This window comes from Tauraco erythrolophus, chromosome 12 (genome assembly GCF_009769465.1).
Source record: "Tauraco erythrolophus isolate bTauEry1 chromosome 12, bTauEry1.pri, whole genome shotgun sequence".
Lineage (NCBI taxonomy): Eukaryota > Metazoa > Chordata > Aves > Musophagiformes > Musophagidae > Tauraco > Tauraco erythrolophus.
In genome coordinates, this window is record NC_141476.1 from 19779848 (window position 1) to 19797564 (window position 17717).

General features: G+C 35.9%; 2 protein-coding genes across 2 annotated transcripts in view; one reads left to right on the forward strand and one right to left on the reverse strand.

Annotated features, from left to right (window-relative positions):
• The window catches only part of CENPP (centromere protein P), a 145363-nt gene that overhangs the window by 34127 nt on the left and 93519 nt on the right, over window positions 1-17717 (reverse strand). The gene's annotated exons all lie outside the window — the stretch shown is intronic.
• Window positions 2697-16119, forward strand: ECM2 (extracellular matrix protein 2). The gene is made up of 9 exons (XM_009987860.2): window positions 2697-2991; window positions 8004-8192; window positions 9544-10026; window positions 10347-10462; window positions 11175-11310; window positions 12513-12670; window positions 13604-13743; window positions 14874-15200; window positions 15912-16119. The coding sequence occupies exons 1-9, from the start codon at window positions 2697-2699 to the stop codon at window positions 16117-16119; spliced, it is 2052 nt and encodes a 683-aa protein (XP_009986162.2).

The window sequence follows — 17717 nt, forward strand, 5'->3', positions numbered from 1 at the left end:
CAGTATTAAGCTTTCTGTACTGAAGAGTTAACTTGGTGTGAAAATATAGCATAAAAACTAACATATATGAACAGGATTAGTTTCTAAAGACATACTGGGGGGGACTTTTCCGGTTTTGTTTGTTTTGGGTTTGGTGGTTGGTTTTTTTTGTCATTATAATGTATTTTATGAAAAGAAATAATTGTATTTACTACAGAGTTCTACTCTATATTGAAGTTAACAGCAAAACTCTGCGACATCGTTTGTACAGTAAATGTAATGCAATTCACCCTGTATTATTCCTGGCTTTTAAAAATATATGCACAGAGAATGAAAAAGTATTTCAGTCATGTCATTATATGCCTCTGGTCACAGGAAGAAAGGGTTAAACGTTAAAAAAGGACAAATGTAATGTCGCACTCTTTCAACTACATAGCCATGGCGTTATTATAATGTACGCTATAAAACTGGGACCAAAGTTAAGATGTCAGTAACTCCACAGAACGAATTCACATGTTCAAGGCTTTTCTTTGTATATTCAGTTCTCCCTACGGGCTCTGTGTGTGTTTCATTCAAACTAGTGGAACAGAAGTTTACTGTGTAATTTTATAGCCAGTCATTACCGTGCAAGTGAGTTAGAAATGAAAAACATTAGGTCATTTGTCCGGCGAGCCGAGGGACTAAGAAACAAGCACTTTCAGAAAAGAGAACAGACATCATCAATGCGGAGCACAAGCTTCTGCATCTATTTGCCGTGTTAACTAACAGTAATTTTCATAAATAAAAGGCCAGTATAAAGTCTATATGGCATTTTAGAATAACTGAATTAATTTCAGAACCCTGCTATTACATGAGATGTTATGTAGATTTGTGTGAGACACTTGAATCTCAAATTGCCTTTCTATGGAAATAAAAACATCAGCTTAGCTTAACAGAACTCTGCTAATTAATATATATATTTGCTATAATATTTTAAAATTAAAATAGTTGATCACAGGAAATACAATATTAGAAATTAAAAGCATATTGTTTTAAGCTTATTTACTGCCAACTTCCCATTTAAAAATATGAGAATAAAAAAAAAAGAGAACTATGCTGTGGGAAGCATGAAAAACATGCAATGAATCCCATGCCTTATGTTAAAGAAAAGTTAGGAAACTTGTACAAAAAACTTGACCTATTATCTAAATCAGAAGATACCAAGATGAACAAACTTTTTTTTAAAAAATCTGATTCAAGCCAAACCACAGTTCAAGTTGCTGAAATAATACTATCCTGTACTTATACAATATAAGTAACTATACTTGGACTAACTCCAAAGTGAAAGACTACATATAAAGCCAGACTGATGAACATGAAGAAAAAGCACTTTTTTCATCCCCTCAGGACTACATTAGAGAAAAACCATGGACATACTCTAAGTCTTGTCTTGGACACAAAAACTAAGTGCTCTGAGTCAAGTTCTTCACTAATTCTCAACATCACAAGAAAACGAGTGTCTTCAGACTCTACTGTCTCAGTTAAAACAGGCCACAGGACAAGAGTGTTTCCTTTTTGAAAGAATCATGCCAACAGAGCCATGACAAATCATTAATAACTCCAGAGGTGCACAGCCTTATTTCTACACTGGTACAGCCATTGCTGGATATGCTTTCTATGCATTCTCCTCAATGGTGACTGCTCTGTTTTGGAATGCCACCTATTGGTGACAGTAAATGTAATTTTGCTGTCAGAAGCATAAGAAGGCTCAAGATATACAGTAATTTTGAATTCCTTAGAAAGTACATGCAGAACACAACTCATTATAGATCAACCTTTCTAGACTACCTAACCTTAATAAAAACTTCCACTAGAAAAGTAGATGTGAGATGTCACAAATAGTGCTATTGTGAGCAACATCGTGCTATTGCGAGCAAACTTCCAAAAGGTCTCCTCTACTGCAGAGCCGAAGAGGTTCTGGTAAAGAAGAGGATGGCTAGAAATGGAAGCAAAAGCAGCATCTATTTTCATCTATGGTGAAAAATACTTTGCACAGAAACGACAATTCAAAAGCGTTTGGGGCAGAATATCAGAAATGTTACTTTGCCGTTCCCATGTTCAGGAGTTACAACAACCTGCAAGAAATATTAGAAACAAAAAAAGTGAAGAAACACTTTCCAGCCCTCAGGAACACCCTCGCTGTAAGCAGTAACAGTCACTAAACTACAAATTCCTGGTGGCACTGAAAATCTAAACTACCTGTTTAAACGCAACCCCAAATACAAAGCTAGCGTCTCTTTAGGTGCATGATTAATTTTGGTTGAAAAAGATATTTCTAAATGCAGTTTGATTCATTCAGTGGTCAGCTGATGAGTTGGACTCCATTGGATGACTGGACGTTGACTAGACTGACAGCTGGACTCGATGATTTTAAAGGTCTTGTCCAACTTAAATAATTCTGTGCGATTCTGATAAAATAAAATATCCTTATATCCAGTGGTATATTCAAATCTGACTACTGTCCTTAAGGGCAGAGAACCACAAAAATAAAATTGCTTATTTGAGCTCTCACAGGGCAATTTCTTTGCAAGAAGCAGCTTGATTATACTGACCTACCATGTATTGGTCCACTGGCTTTTAAAAGTGCACCATATGACTGACATAATCCTAAAAGCTCTCGGGTATCTAATTTTCCTCTTTTTTCCAATTCCAGGGTACCTTCTGAGACACACGGAATCATGCAGGCTGTATCATTAGTCTGTTACTTCCTGCTTGTGTGTCTGTGCATTGATTCTTCTCAAAACGAAACCAGTGCACTTCTCAGGAGGCCGAGGAGGAGAATGCGCCCCAGAGAACTGCGATGGAGCTCCTCAGCAGGGCACAGGTCCCCACGGCAGCCGAGGATGAAGCTTGCAGCTCCTGTTGCGGTAGCACCCGGCATACCTCTTATTAACATTGACGACAGTGTGATGGGAGTTTTTGACTCTCTGGTAGGTCTGGGCGGACACGAATCCAGTTACAACGTCTTACCAGGTAAGAGTCCAGCCCCTCTGCTACTTCGACTGCACCGACTTTTCTCGGGTTCAAACGAAACGTATAAACTCATGAAAGCTTTATTGTAGCTCTACTTGCAACAGATCCTGAAATCAAACCCAATTACCTTTTTGCTAATCTACTTTTGTTGCCTTTTATAATAACTTTGTGGTTAGCAGATGAAGCTTTTTAATCGTCTATGCTTAAGCCTTAAGGAGAATCCTGCTTTGCTATGTAACAGTAATACTTTTTGCCATTTTTTTCTGCATTCTCATATCATTATAGCTCATAAAAATTTTGTTGGGATGTTTTCATAACTTCAAACACGTACCAGGTTTGAAGGACGTTTTGAAGAACTTCTTGCTCAATATATCTCCTAAGTCAATTAACATTTCCCTAAGGCCTAAACACCAAAACCACCGCTGTTATTTAAAATGGATTCAAGTTCTTATTTTTTGTTATATTTTTGAAAAGCAACATGCTTACTATATGTACATGTATATTTTGGGAATAATTCTTTATTTTGTAAATAAATCCATAACACACAGTAGTAGTTGCAATACAAAGCTTACATTGCAAACAAGACCCTTAAGAAGGAAAACTAAACTAACAGAGCGGAAGAAACCACACATTCAATCCAAGATCACTCTATTCTCCTACATTAAGGACTTGGATTTATTTAAAAGAAGTCCAATAGTATGATTTATATAAAACTTACTTTTTTTGGTGATCTAGAGGTTTTCATGTTGCTATACTAACACGTATTTTACATTTTTTGAAGGAGACATAGGGAAGAGGATTTGATGTCTTAAAAAACAATCAAACAAGCATAATTTCATTGATCTTTACTGAAACCTGCTTTGGTAACTGTAACAGGCCTCTCTACAGCCTCCTCAAAGAACGCAAGATTAGACTGGGACTGAGAACTGATAGTTGTTAAATGTCTCTTTGGTCCTTAGTGCAATAAAGGAAGAGAGAACTCTCGCTCCAGGATGCTTGTGATTTTATGTTCATCATCATAAATGGGAAATTATGACTCACGAAACAGGAAATGAAGATTCATAAGAGTCTAAAGATCAGACGTTCATTCTGAAGATAAGCATTGCTGAATACTACTATCAGTATCTTGCAATTTTGAAACCCCAGTTATTAAGCAATTGAAAAATTACAGAGACGTTGTAACACTTCTTTTCATAGAAAGCAGTTCAAAGGTTAAGAAAAACACTGGGATGCTGAAAGGAAGCAATACAGGGTTGTGTCCACTCTGTAGCTAATAAACGTAAAGCCAGAGATAATTCCATTTCAGCACCAAGAGCTCACTCACACACTGCGCAAAATCATCATATTCAATTTTGTGAATTTTATGAAGAAAATAAGAATGTCCTGATTACCACTATTCTACATAACATGATAATAATCTATTTTTATAAGCAAAAGTTAAGCCTTTTAGTGTGTCACACAAGGTAAATGACTACTAGATTAATAGGTCTCAATTTAAATGGCAAAAGATATTTTAGTCACATTTTCTTAACAATTACTATTTGTTATGAGTCCTTACTTTCCAAAAGGCTGAACCATTTCAAATCAAATATTTCTAAGTAAGGGTGTTTAACGGGAAAACTAGCAAAACTCTTGACTATAGCATTTCTAGTGTGTATTACGGTATTACTCCTGTAATACATGCTACTAATGTCAAAGCTTTAATTTAAAAATATTTTTTAAAATTAAATAGAGGAAAATGCCACATAAGTAGCATACACTTCATGTAAGATATTCCAGGCTCTGTCAGAGACCATCAGTCATGCTGAAATAATGCATGGTCCTTCCCCCCTCCCCGCCCCGTTTGTTTCTTTCTATCTGGATTTGCATCCAAAAGCTGAGCTAAAACCACTGAACTCATTTTATTTGGAACTTCATGCTGAATTTACACCATATTTCCAAAGGTTAAAAGTCCTGTGCTCATCTGCCAAAGACTTCAACCACAAGGTATTTTTTTAGTCTAGCTTTTAAAGTTCAAAATTTTTTCAAGTTAATGTCAGATTTGGAAAAACAGAGCCTATTAAATAATAGAACACTATTATTAATCATGCTTCAGAACAGAAGAGAATGCAACCCGAAACTTCATTTTCATTCTCCTAGCTACTTATTTTGTTCTCAGTAGCCTGAAAAACTATTTACAGATATCAAATGCAGGATGAAAATAAACAGTTAAATAGAGGTTTAACAGTAACCAGACACATATCCTTCCTCCATATAAAAATAATGTGAACCATTTAAACTAAATCAGTTCATTGTCTTACGCTGTGACATAAGATAATTCACAGCTGTTTGCCCTTTACAGACTGCCCATTAAACAGTGCTGAACAGGATGCACACTGTTGCCCTATTTCCAATATCTCTTGAACCTCACTTCACTCTGCTTGTGCCACCACACTGAAGTTACCCAGCGGATGGGATGTTTAAGGAGCATCTCAATGCAGTCTGTACTCTGTCTCGTAGGGGCTATGTGAATTCCAAGAGTGCCAAATGGCAGTTCTGCAACACAGGAAAAGGGCACCTCTTCACCTCTGAGCACACACACGTGGCCTGTGTCTTTGTAAGTAATTCTCACATACACACAAAACAAGCTAAGAAGTCGTCTGCAGAGGCCAAGGCCTGATAACCCGTATCTTCATGCTTATTCAGACAAGATTTGCACAAACCTCAGATACAGTCTAGTAGCTAAAACAAAATAAAGAATTTAAGGAAGCACAGAAGAATTTCCATCTCGAGCCAGATATGTTCCTCTGGAACAGCTGACATTTTATTGTTTAACATGAGAAAGTGTAGTGTTCTTTTTGTGTTTCCTTTGGAGATTATTTAAAAGAAATATTGTGGCTTCCTGACAAGCACATAAAAACCAGAAGTCAGGATCCAGCAAACAGCTGGATTACAGATACCTGGGTAGAATGACAAGGGACTTACAGCCAACTAACATTTGGCCTGGGCTAACTCACCTCCTCCTTCAGTTAACATGGCTTGAGTTGATTAGAGCACAACTTTATGGGCTGAAATGATGCATACGTATCCTGGACCTTTGACAAAACAAGATGCAACTGTTCAAAAAGTTAATTTCTCCCTCTTTCCACCTGGAGAGTAACTTAAAAGAGCATTTTAAAAAATATAAGGATATCCAAACAGGATGATTCTGATAATTAATTTCTATTCTGGAAAACAGGCTTGTATCCAATGGTCTTTAAGAAGGGCAAAGGAATATCCTTGTTATGAAGCTGAGAGTAGGACTGCCTTGAAGGATTTTGCAGAATGCCTGATTTTGAGTCAAATATTAATTCCAGAGATATTTCAAACCAAATATTTACAAGATTTGTCTTGTCAAGATATTTAGAGACTATCCTGAATACTCTTCCCTTTAAAACTGAACAACCAAGCATAGACTAGGGTGGAGTGTGAGAAAACAAACCCTGCAAACAATCCTTCCAAAGATGTTTTGTCTACCACAAATGAAAGTCTCCTGCCTGTAAATTCAGTTGAGATAAGATTTTTTCCACTGTATTGGAAAAATCTTCATCTGAAGGAGGAAATCAAACCAAAAAGGAAAAAAGGAAAATTTATTTTTATTTATATGCACGAAAGCACAAAGTAACTTAGAAAGGGGTTTTCAGAATGCATTCTTACACTAATTAGAGGAAGAAGACGGTGTGTAGAGAGTACAGATTCTCATCAGATTCAGAGGTGTGGTCAAAAATGGAAAAGATTTGCATGGGATGAAGAATCTCAATCTTGGCTTTTCTTCTCTCAAAAGACAGAAAAAAAGCATCATGCTAAAGCGCAATGTTTATCCTGGAGTCTGGATAAGAACTGCCCAGGGAAACTTTTGCTGAGGTAGACTCCATCACTGGAAGGAAAGACAGATTTGGAATAGTTTCCTTCCCAAGCCTTTACGCTCTCCAAACAACTTGCCTACTGAATATCTGAGTATAGCTTACAAAATAAATCTCTTCTACATTTCTTTCTGAAAATTTTGACCGGTACCCTGAGGAAATCTCAGTTTTTTTTGTAGATTCATGTCCAGAAACTTTGGAAACGAAGTATTTATTAGCACAAGTTGTTCAAGTTTGCTACTTTCCTAGGAGAGTTTTTTTAAGATAAAGCAAGTTACAGGGAAGAGATATTTGCCATCTTATCAGTTGTTAAAGAATGGACTTTTCTTCCATTAAGGCTATGAACAGTCACTGTAAGGGAATACTGTTACCCTCCCAGTTCTACAGAGCCTTAACAAAACTTTCTCATTTAACGTGCAAGATGTTAGAAAAGATGTCTAGCACACAAGACAGAAACAGAAGGCAGTCTGGAAAAAAGTATTCTCAAGTTCCGCCTGATTTATTTTAACTCCATTGTGATGAGGAAAACTTGTGCTTCTTTCTGAACCGTATCTACGCACAGCTTTCATTGAGATCTGCAATTTCTGCTTTCCGAGGATGGAAAGAGCCACTGCCGTGCAGAAGACCCTGAGAAACTCACCATCTAGATTTATTTTTTCCCATTTTAGACGTATCTCTGAACTTGAATAATTCAAGAGTTTTTCCAGAAGACAAAGCTGGTAAGGGTCCTCATCAGCTGCCCAGGAAGAGGAGGAAATGAACTACTGTGATGACTGCCTGAAACAGAGGCAGCAGACAATCAGAGGGACAGAGAACCTGCACTCAGTTTTCACCGTGAAGCTGCATGTAGCTGTTACCTGCTTACACATTAATTGTGTGCCTCCCCCTTGATTGCCTTCACAGCTGAGAGGCCAAGAACCAAACAGGGGTTGGAGACTACTAACAAACTGAAGAAAACATAGCTCTGAAAAATAAGGAATAAGTATAAGATACTTGGAATAGGGTGTATTTTACATATTTTCAAAATAAGAACAAAATAGTAGTGCTTCTTTGCAAAGTTTTTTATAAACACTGTTGGTTTTTTTTTCAGTTGAAGCTATTTAACTCCGATTTCCTATCTTCTCTTCTTAGGAAAGAAGGGGCACTGCATAGCTAATGAGATGATTATGTATGATAAGGCCGTCTGGTCTCCCAAGCCCTGCGTTACCTGTCTTTGTTCAAAAGGAGAAGTAATCTGTGATACAACCATGTGCCACCCTCTGAAATGTCCCAAAACTATTATACCTGCAGGAGAATGCTGCCCAGTTTGTTCTGATTCTGGTACAGTACACCACCATATTTTTACTATTTTAAAACTACCTCCAGCAAAACCTAATGTGAATGCGACATTTAATGTTATCAAAGGATTACAAGGTACAGATTATCCTTTTATAGAGAAAACAAGTACTGAATGACATGATAAGAGCAGGTCTTCATAATTTCTACTCAAGTTGACTTCAGTTTCTTAGAGTACACTGACTGTTTAGATGAGTTTGATTTAATAAAGAAAAGATGATGTTAAGTATGCAATAGTAAACATAATTATTTTTTTTATTTCCTCCTTCCTGCTTCTTCCTTCCTACCTCTAGAAAATTTTCATAAACGTACAAAGAAAGAACATCTGGTTACATTTTATATCCCACTTCCACTTACAAAGGATCAATCAATAACTAGTAGCCATTATTAATGTATTAGACACACATAATAAACATCACAGTCACCAGATGGGTAAATCTTTGTTAGGAGTGTAAAAACATGCAGTTATTTGATACAAATCTAGAGAAGAAAGTCAACTCGCAAGAGGAACAACAAACTACGGTCTTGCTTGTTCTTCATAAAAATGTAAACAAAATCAGTACATTTAAAAATAAAAGAAATGGAGAAGATAAAGATGAAATGTGATTTCCTTCCCCCACTCCCAATACCTAATGTTTGCAAAGTACTGAACTTAACCTCCTCTTTCCGGAAAAATACTATTTAGCCTCGTGTGTGTGCATGTGACACACAGACATGCACTGAGCAGAGAGACATGATAGAAATTAACTGCAGAACCCAAAGTCATGTTGATTGCAACAACTAAACTCCATTTATTTGAATTGCCCTGTTATGTGAGTAAAAACTGCACTTTGGTAATGGAGTGAACACATTTCCCTGGTTAGCTCCACACCTCCAGCCATCTCTGCACCTGGCAGTCCCTTGCACAGGAGAACAAGTCTTAACCTTTGTGAATTTTATTCAAGTTGCCTTCCTCTCACATCCAGACACAATCTTTTTCCTCTTTAGACACCGCCATCAACATAAAAATCTAACGAATACATTAGTTGAAAAAGAAAGATAATGAAGGCTATCTTAATTTTCCCCCCTTTTTTCTGGAGTTGCAATGAATCAAACCGGTCTACAAACTGTTCTGTATGGCTGGCTTAATAATTTCTCAGTCAAAGTGTGTCTCTTCTGTCAAGCAGTAATATAAGATCATGTTTTCATTCTTTCTAATAATCTTCTAAGAAGAATACTGTTCCTCTATAGCTAGAATATTTTTACTATATGAGGAGAACAATGTTTACTAAAACTTTAGTTTCATATCCTCTTATCAGACAACTTTTTTTTTGTTGTTCTCATTACCTCTGGTTAGCCTCCTCTTTGGATTCAAGTATTATTTCACTGGATGACATAAGTGAGTTTTCTGGTAATTCTCCAGAACCCAATGACCTTGAAAACACCAATGTACTGTCATCAGCACATACTCAAACTGAAAAAGATGAACTGCTTAGAACAGAAGTGGTGGAGTTTAAAGAGAAAGAGGTTCATAAAAAGGATGAAAAGAAAAGAAAGAGGAAAGGAAAAAAAAATCGACAGAAGCATAAAGCCTATCACAGAGAAAAGAAGCCTATCACAAGAAAGGGAGCTGCAGAAGAAGAAACACAATATGGAAGTGATGAAGATGACAGTACCTTCAGAATGCCATCTCATTTCCCAATTCCTGTTCCACCCATAGAAGCTCCTCCTTTGCCACCTGGATGTTCCACCTCGGACACCACAGTAAGCTGTGTTAATGCCAAACTTACACAAATACCACCGATCTCAGATCCAGACCTAACAAGTCTAGACCTTACAGGTAAATGGTTCTACTTTGCACATTTTTTCCTCACAAAATAACATTACCCATTCTCAAATGCAGTCAACAGTAGCATTAATACCTTGTCATTCCCTACCATAGAAATGTATTAGAAGGAATTTTACAGCTAAATCTCTAAACCAACAAATTAAAAAGGTTAGATTTGCTTTCTGGTGTTTAAATACTAATAGGAATATATCTACACACAGTTATTGTACACAATACAACTATTTTCATAACACTTTTCATATACAATACTACACAACTCAGATGCACACTGTAATTCATAACTCAAACTATTTTCTTGAATTCTGTCCTAGGAAATAGTATCACTACTATCTCAGATGAAGCATTCAATGGGATACCTAATTTGGAATGGATTGATTTGAGTAAAAATAATATTACCTCTCCCGGAATAGGTCCACAAGCATTCAAAGTAAGAAAGCCTAACTTTTCTACTATCCCGTGACTAATTATTGCTTACAGGAAAGTGTTTCCTGCTTTTCAGTGTATGAATCTAAACCGGTTTTCACCTAGTATGAGTACCAGTTGTATAATTACAATGCAGTTAAACCTGACTATTTCAAGAAATCTCTCGTCATAATCAAGAACATCTAGAGATTTCTGAACGACATTCATCAAGTATTAAACATTAAACAATATGAGAGAGACAATTTTATGATATTTTATCAATTGCAGTTGAGAGATTTCCGAATTGAAGGGCTCATATTCCATTAACAACACATGGCATACTCAGGCCCAACATCTTAAAATTTAGGTAATATCCATCTCACTACATTAGCTCTGTAAAGCTTATGCTACATGACTCAAAGACAGTAATACCAATAGTTACGACTAGATGGCTGCAGGATGGCCATGTGAGAAGTTGATGTGTTCAGTCAAGCTCTTCTGGTTACACGTTACATTAACTGGCACCTTTATTAATAGTTAGCATAAAGAAACCAATTAATTAGATCAATAGGAGAATTTTTTTTTTTTATTCGAAACACTGGATACTAGTGCACTGTTGCTGAAAATCTTCAAAATGCATATGTTTAAGAAAATGTTAACTTTCATTACAATATATGTTTAAGTGTATAATTTACACCTTGATAATCTAAGTTCTCTTCTTTATCCCTACGATTAAGATCCTGAAAAACCTAAAACGTTTGTATTTGGATGGAAATATGCTGGTACATATTCCCTCTGAATTGCCATCAACTTTGGAAGAAATAAAAATAAATGACAACCACCTTCATGCCATTGACGAAGACGGCTTACAAGGTATTTAGAAATCTAATATCAATCATATGAAAAGATTAAACTAAATCTGAAAAGCAGAATATTCAACCAAATGTATGCAACTACTTCTTATGCAACTGCTACTCTCTCAAAGAAGCTTATATTTAAGGTTCCTACGTAGAGATGGATTTGAAGTGTGTTGAAGATACCTACTTTCCTGACCCATAACCTGACTGCTTTGTGTGTGGTGAAACTATACTGGCTATTTTTGAAACTGCAAGAAAGTAAACAGAATTTGATGCACATGAAAAATAAGGCAGAATATAATTAGAGTAAGCCATGATCACTTTAAGCCAAGCTAAATGTGGGCTGAGAAGGAACAACAACAACAAAGAACACTATGTCATAATTTGACTGACTTTTTGCTCCTTTTCCTTTCCTGCCAAAAGGGTCCCCATGGAAACTGGATCAGTTGAGTGATACAGCTCACTATGGAGCAATATAAATGCTGGAGCTAAGGACAAAGGATATGTAGGCCAAGGGCTACAAGAGCCTTTTAGTTTAAGATTATCAAACTGCACTGTTAGAAGGATCTATACAAAAGTTCTGGGGAAAAAAAAAAGTTATTTGGATTATTTGTGAATGAGGAACTTATTGTTATGAGATAGTATTTTTTGCTTACATTCATTGATCAACACTGGTTTCTTCCGGGCCTGCGTTTGGATGGCTGAGGAGGAGGAACAGCATAATCCATGAAGGGTTCTCAACACAGTACAGTAAGGGATTGAAAGGAGTAAAGCAGGGAGGGGAAGATATGACTTCCCCCCTCCCCTCCCCCCAAAAAAGTAGCATACCCATTATCATATAAGTGACTGGAGACCTGTGGAGATCATTGGGCAATGAAGGTCACACCCACAAAGTACTGCAAACATCATCTGCACATAACCATGAAGTAATAAGGCCTAAAGAGTAGCACTATCCACAAATCCTACAGCTGCCGCCTTTTCCATTCTAAGTGGGAGAGAAAGCTGTACATAAAGCTCTAGTCAATCTCTAAAGTTCTACAAACTAATAAACCATATAATTCTACGTTTATGATATAAGAAATGAAAGTCCTTTCATTACATTTCTTCATTGCTGTGAACCCATCTGAGTAATGTTTAAGACAGTTAAATTTTAAACATGAATTTGAACAAGATATGAGATGGCATTAACTAAAAGAAATCCCAACTTTTTCTCCCCAGATTTAAAGAACTTGGTCACCCTGGAATTAGAAGGAAATAAACTTAGTGAAGCAAATGTCAGTCCTTTGGCCTTCTATCCTTTGAAAAGTCTCTCTTATTTGCGACTGGGAAGAAATAAATTTAGAATTATCCCACAAGGTCTTCCTGCCACTCTTGAGGTAAAAAACAAAACAAAGCAAAACAACCAAAAAGCAAAAAACCCCAGCAGAACAAGAAAGCTTCATTCTTCCAGACATTTTCATCATCTTTTCTTTTTTCTACTTACTGCCTTACTATCATCAGATAGAGCTAAATTTAAATTCTATAGATTTGTTTCTAGATATACTAATAATTTTTATTCCTAAATAATTATTTCTAGAAATTTCCTTATATACCAACTCCATCCCAAAAGTTACCTTTGATGTCTGAATTTATCTAGTACTGTCTCACAAAACGGCATAGTCTGCAACTTCTGTCTGTTCAGTTACACATCACTCACACAACACTCCGAACACAGATAATGCCTCAGTGCAAAAACATGCTTTCACATGATGTTTGTCCTACACTACAAGCCACTATCAGGAACTTAATCTGTGTAAAACGCACAGTTTTGATACATTGCAGACTCACAGCATTATGTTTTGTAAGACATTAACATTTTAAATTCCTACAAATTTGAAAGTCTCAAAGCCCACAAGTGCCCAGCAAAAATACTAAGAAAGCAAAACTATTAATATTTTTCTCACTAACAGCTTTCCAAGACAAAAAAAATTTAACAACTTCTTGTCAATCTCATCACTCTCACATTATATACTCCTACACTGTACAACTTTAGCAACACAAAAGAAACAATTGTTTTTCTATTTGATCTTTCAAAGCAATCTGGATTCTCACAAATGAGAAAAACAAAACAATTGCTTTGAAAAATTGCTTTTCTGAAAGTCACATTACAGCTCCAAACTGATTGTGATTCAGATTATTATTTCTTTATCCAGAAATTAATGGACATATCAGGTGATATAGAGGATAGGTAATAGCTACATTTTGATTTTGCAATGGGAAAGAACGGCATATTTTTCTTTCATAAGTTTTCTTTCTAAATGTACTTATAGGAGTTATACCTTGAAAATAATCAAATTGAAGAAGTGTCAGAAATTTGCTTTAACCATACAAGAAACATAAATGTCATTGTGCTAAAACATAACAAATTAGAAGAGCACAGAATAGCACCTTTGGCTTGGATAAATCAAGAGTAAGTATGAATCATTTGAAAGACATGTCTTTTCTCTGTTATTAGCGAATCAGATAAAAAGAAATATTCGCACTTCATTACTTTTAACTTCAAATTGTGATTCTCTTTTGATTTACTGCTTTTCCCTAACCCTAACTCTTAATGTCTCTTAATTTACTTTGCTTAAATTATATAATCTAGAGAGTATTCAGCCAGTTTTAAAACAAAAAGATCGTAATACTTCAAATCTGTACCATATTAACATGAAAGTGTAAATATTCTTTCCAACCATCCAATCAAAAATTATCATTAATTATCAAAATAATTATATGATAATTTGGTATGAATAGATCATTATCTCACAGGTAGTTTGAAAATGATTTAATACTGTCCTAGCTTTATTTCCTATTATATTAAAAAATTACAGAAGATGAAGACTGTGCAGCTGCACTGTGTAAGTGTAGAACATAAGCAGAGCAAGCAATGAGAAAGAAAGAAGCAAAAGCTGATAATGCTTCTGATTCTTCTGGTAAGGGATTTGCCCGGCTAGGTGGGGTACCTTGCCATGACAACATAACATCAGCTGCAGTCCTACCAGTTGATTTCGGGATTTGTAAACTGCTTAACCTGAAAACCACCACACTGTTACCGATGGCTCTGTCATCTCGGGAAGTCAAGCACGTCAGAATTGATTCTAAAGGAGCCATTCACAAAACAATTCCATTTGAAATGGGCTTTAGAACAAAATTTAAAAATCCATGTGAGTGGGATAACCACTGAAGTCCCAAGCTGCTTTTGTATTTTCCAGTGTAACCCATTATTGCAATTGAGCAATACTTGTCAATCACAAATCAGTGCCTTGATTTCCTCTGTTCAACCTCTCTCTCTGCTCATTACTGTAGATTTCTTCCCATCAACAGAAGCATTGTGCTTGATTAATAATTAATGACTTTCTATTAATTCTTTCCATTCCCAGAGTAATTAGCATGACCATGTTCCATCAAAGGCATTCTGTTATTCCATTAACAGGAACAATTTTCCCTTCGAAATTTAGTTTCCTTCAGCGCCATTTCGTAGAGAAGGTAGCATTAACAATGCAGTATGATATAATGTTTTCATCTCCTTTCTTTTTTTTCTCTCCTTTAATGCAGGAACTTGGAATCCATCGATCTCTCTTATAATAAGTTATATCATGTTCCCTCCTATCTGCCAAAATCTTTACTACATCTGATACTTATAGGAAATCAGATTGAAAGAATTCCGGGATATGTCTTTGGTCACATGAAGCCAGGGCTGGAGTATCTCTACCTGTCCTTTAACAAACTTACAGATGATGGAATAGATCCAGTATCATTTTTTGGAGCATATCACTCTCTGAGAGAGTTGTTTTTAGATCACAACGAATTAAAGTCTGTACCATTCGGAATTGATGAAATGAGAAAACTACGTTTTCTAAGACTGAACAATAATAAAATAAGGTAATTTCCATGCTCTTTGTTACATTAAAATAAATGTCACAAGCCATTTTACTTTTAAGTAAATATTTTTTTAAAAATTCTGCAGGAGGAGCTCAGTCTTGAGTTTTCTACTGCGATATTTCGACATACGATAAAAGAAAAGTGAGATGTCACCTTTCCTGATAGTTCTCCAAAACGCTCACAAAGATGCTGAGCACCAGTCCTCTCCAGGAAATCAACACTGCTTGACCCCCATAACCGCCAGGGCAGCTACAATTTGAGAAGCAAAGCAAAACACCAGCTTTTTCTGCTCTTGGAGTAGAACTGGCTACAAACTGGCTACAAACTAACTGAAAGGAGCCACCAGCTGGTGCTGACCACAGCCCCAGTTGTGAATTGCCTGCTCTCTAGTTCCTCCGCTCTGTTTACAAAGTAAAGAAATGACAGACAGAGGATCTTAGGTGTGCTGTACAGAAAGTTTTCATTCAGCAACACTCGGTAATACTTTCCTCCGGAAAACTAAGTGTATGATATGAATGAGAAAATAGTGCAAGGAGAGAATTTTAAAAAGAATGACTTGTAAAAGTCCTCAATAAATATATTGCTGAGAAAATGTAATACTGATTAAGCTAGCATTTTTAAATCTCTAAATAAACAGCATCTCTAAAATAAATTAGGAAGTTATGAGTTATCTGGAGTAATTAAAATATAATTCCTCCCACAATGTCACAGGACGGTCCCTCCAGAGCGCATCTGTAGGACTCACATCAGTGATGACGATGTTCGTGACAACAGCGAAGAAGATGACAATGAAGAGTCACGTTTGGAACATGTTCATCTTGAAAACAACTATATCAACACAAGACAGCTATCACCACATGCATTTTCATGCATAAGATCCTACTGCAGTGTTGTTCTTAAACCACAGAAGACCAAATAAACACCCAACTTTTGCCCTGCAAACCCTGTCTCTAGAAACACAGCTTTATTTATTCTCTGCTACTAACAGGTCTGCTTATTTCTGATTTAAACCTTTCTTAATACTATAAGTAAGATACAGATATCATATACTGAACTAAGGTAGCAGTGCATTTTTTAATATCGTTTCATTATAAAAACATTAAACATAAAAATAGAAGCTCAAGATTATGTCACATTGACAGAAACTTTACTTAAACACAATAGATCAAACTGTGCCCCCAAAAACACCTCCGCAAGGTCAGATTTTAGAAAAGAACAGTATAACTAAACCCTCGACTTGGTCCTGTCTTATTTGAATAACTGAATTTAAAACATTTTAAATAGTACCATCAGATTTTACAATGATACAAATAAAAATCCTCGAGCTATGAACATTCTAGCAATGCAGGAATCAAATTTCTTAAAACATACATGGTACTGGATTTTCTGCCAAAAATTTTGGAGCAATAAATTCTCTTCCGACTGAAAGTTCATGGGAAAAATATTAAATTGTTTGTTTTAGAGAGATGACCCTGAAAACTCATCAGATTCTGTGTTTGAATACAGGCAGCTAGAGGAATGAGCAATTAACTTCTATATAGATGCTTTTTTTTTTTAAACAAAGTTTATTTGAAATTTTTAACTTTTTAAAAAAAAAACCTCAGAGTGGTAGGTCCCATCCATTTGTACAATAGTTAGTTAGTTAGTTTGCTAGCTTTTTATACTGTACGGGATCAGTACCATGTTGCCCATTTAGGGGACTAATTACACTTTGTTGAAACTATAAAATATTCAGTTAGTGGTTATTTGAAAGCTTCTAGATAGTCATAATTCATCACTTCAGAGACAATGTTGATAAAGCAGTTTCAGTAATACATTTGATCTAAATGTCTGCTTAGGCGTACAGCAGTAAGTGTTTTCTAGGGGAACAGAGATTTATTTGTAAAGTGTTTAGTTTCTTGCAGATTTTTTTTAATGTCTGAATTCAAAGAAAAGAAGCATTTTTAATACTCTGCTTCAGATTTTAATATTATATTCTTTCTCTACAGTAGCCAAACATTTGATAAAAGTAGTTAATATTTTTATTTTAAAGAACTTCATTAAAAATTGAAAGTAATTTGAACACCTTTCATATTTCTTGAATTCTACAGTCCTTTCTTACAAGAGTAAGCTGGGGGTAGGAAATGATTACAGATGACTGGCAAGTCATTATTCTTCACACAATTACTTTCCACTTTCTCCTGGGCTATCCTGTGAGGCATAAAAAAAAAGTTTTCTTCAGTACTATAGGTGTGCTGCCTAATCATTTCTTCTTCAGAATGGGTCAGAACCAAGGATGAAGTGGCCTCAGACAGGGACTGACTTTTTTAAAGGCATATAAAAGCTGTAAGCTACTGCACATTATAAACCTTCTGAGTCTGGAGTGAATTTTATTCACTCACTCACAGTGAAGTTCCACTATGCCTTTTGCAGTCATCCCAATCTAGTGCCAACAGGCGTGTCATATCATCAGCATAAACCCACTGTTCACACAACTTTTAACAGTGAAGGATCTCCAAACACTTTTTTTTTTTAGCC

What these genes read in the sequence shown, in the direction of transcription:
- ECM2 (XM_009987860.2), top strand. Translation starts at nt 2,697, where the DNA reads ATGCAGGCTGTATCATTAGTCTGTTACTTCCTGCTTGTGTGTCTGTGC. An exon ending in TAGGTCCACAAGCATTCAAA is followed by an intron (nt 10,463 to 11,174) that starts GTAAGAAAGCCT and finishes CCTACGATTAAG; the next exon opens with ATCCTGAAAAACCTAAAACG. An exon ending in TTGGCTTGGATAAATCAAGA is followed by an intron (nt 13,744 to 14,873) that starts GTAAGTATGAAT and finishes CCTTTAATGCAG; the next exon opens with GAACTTGGAATCCATCGATC.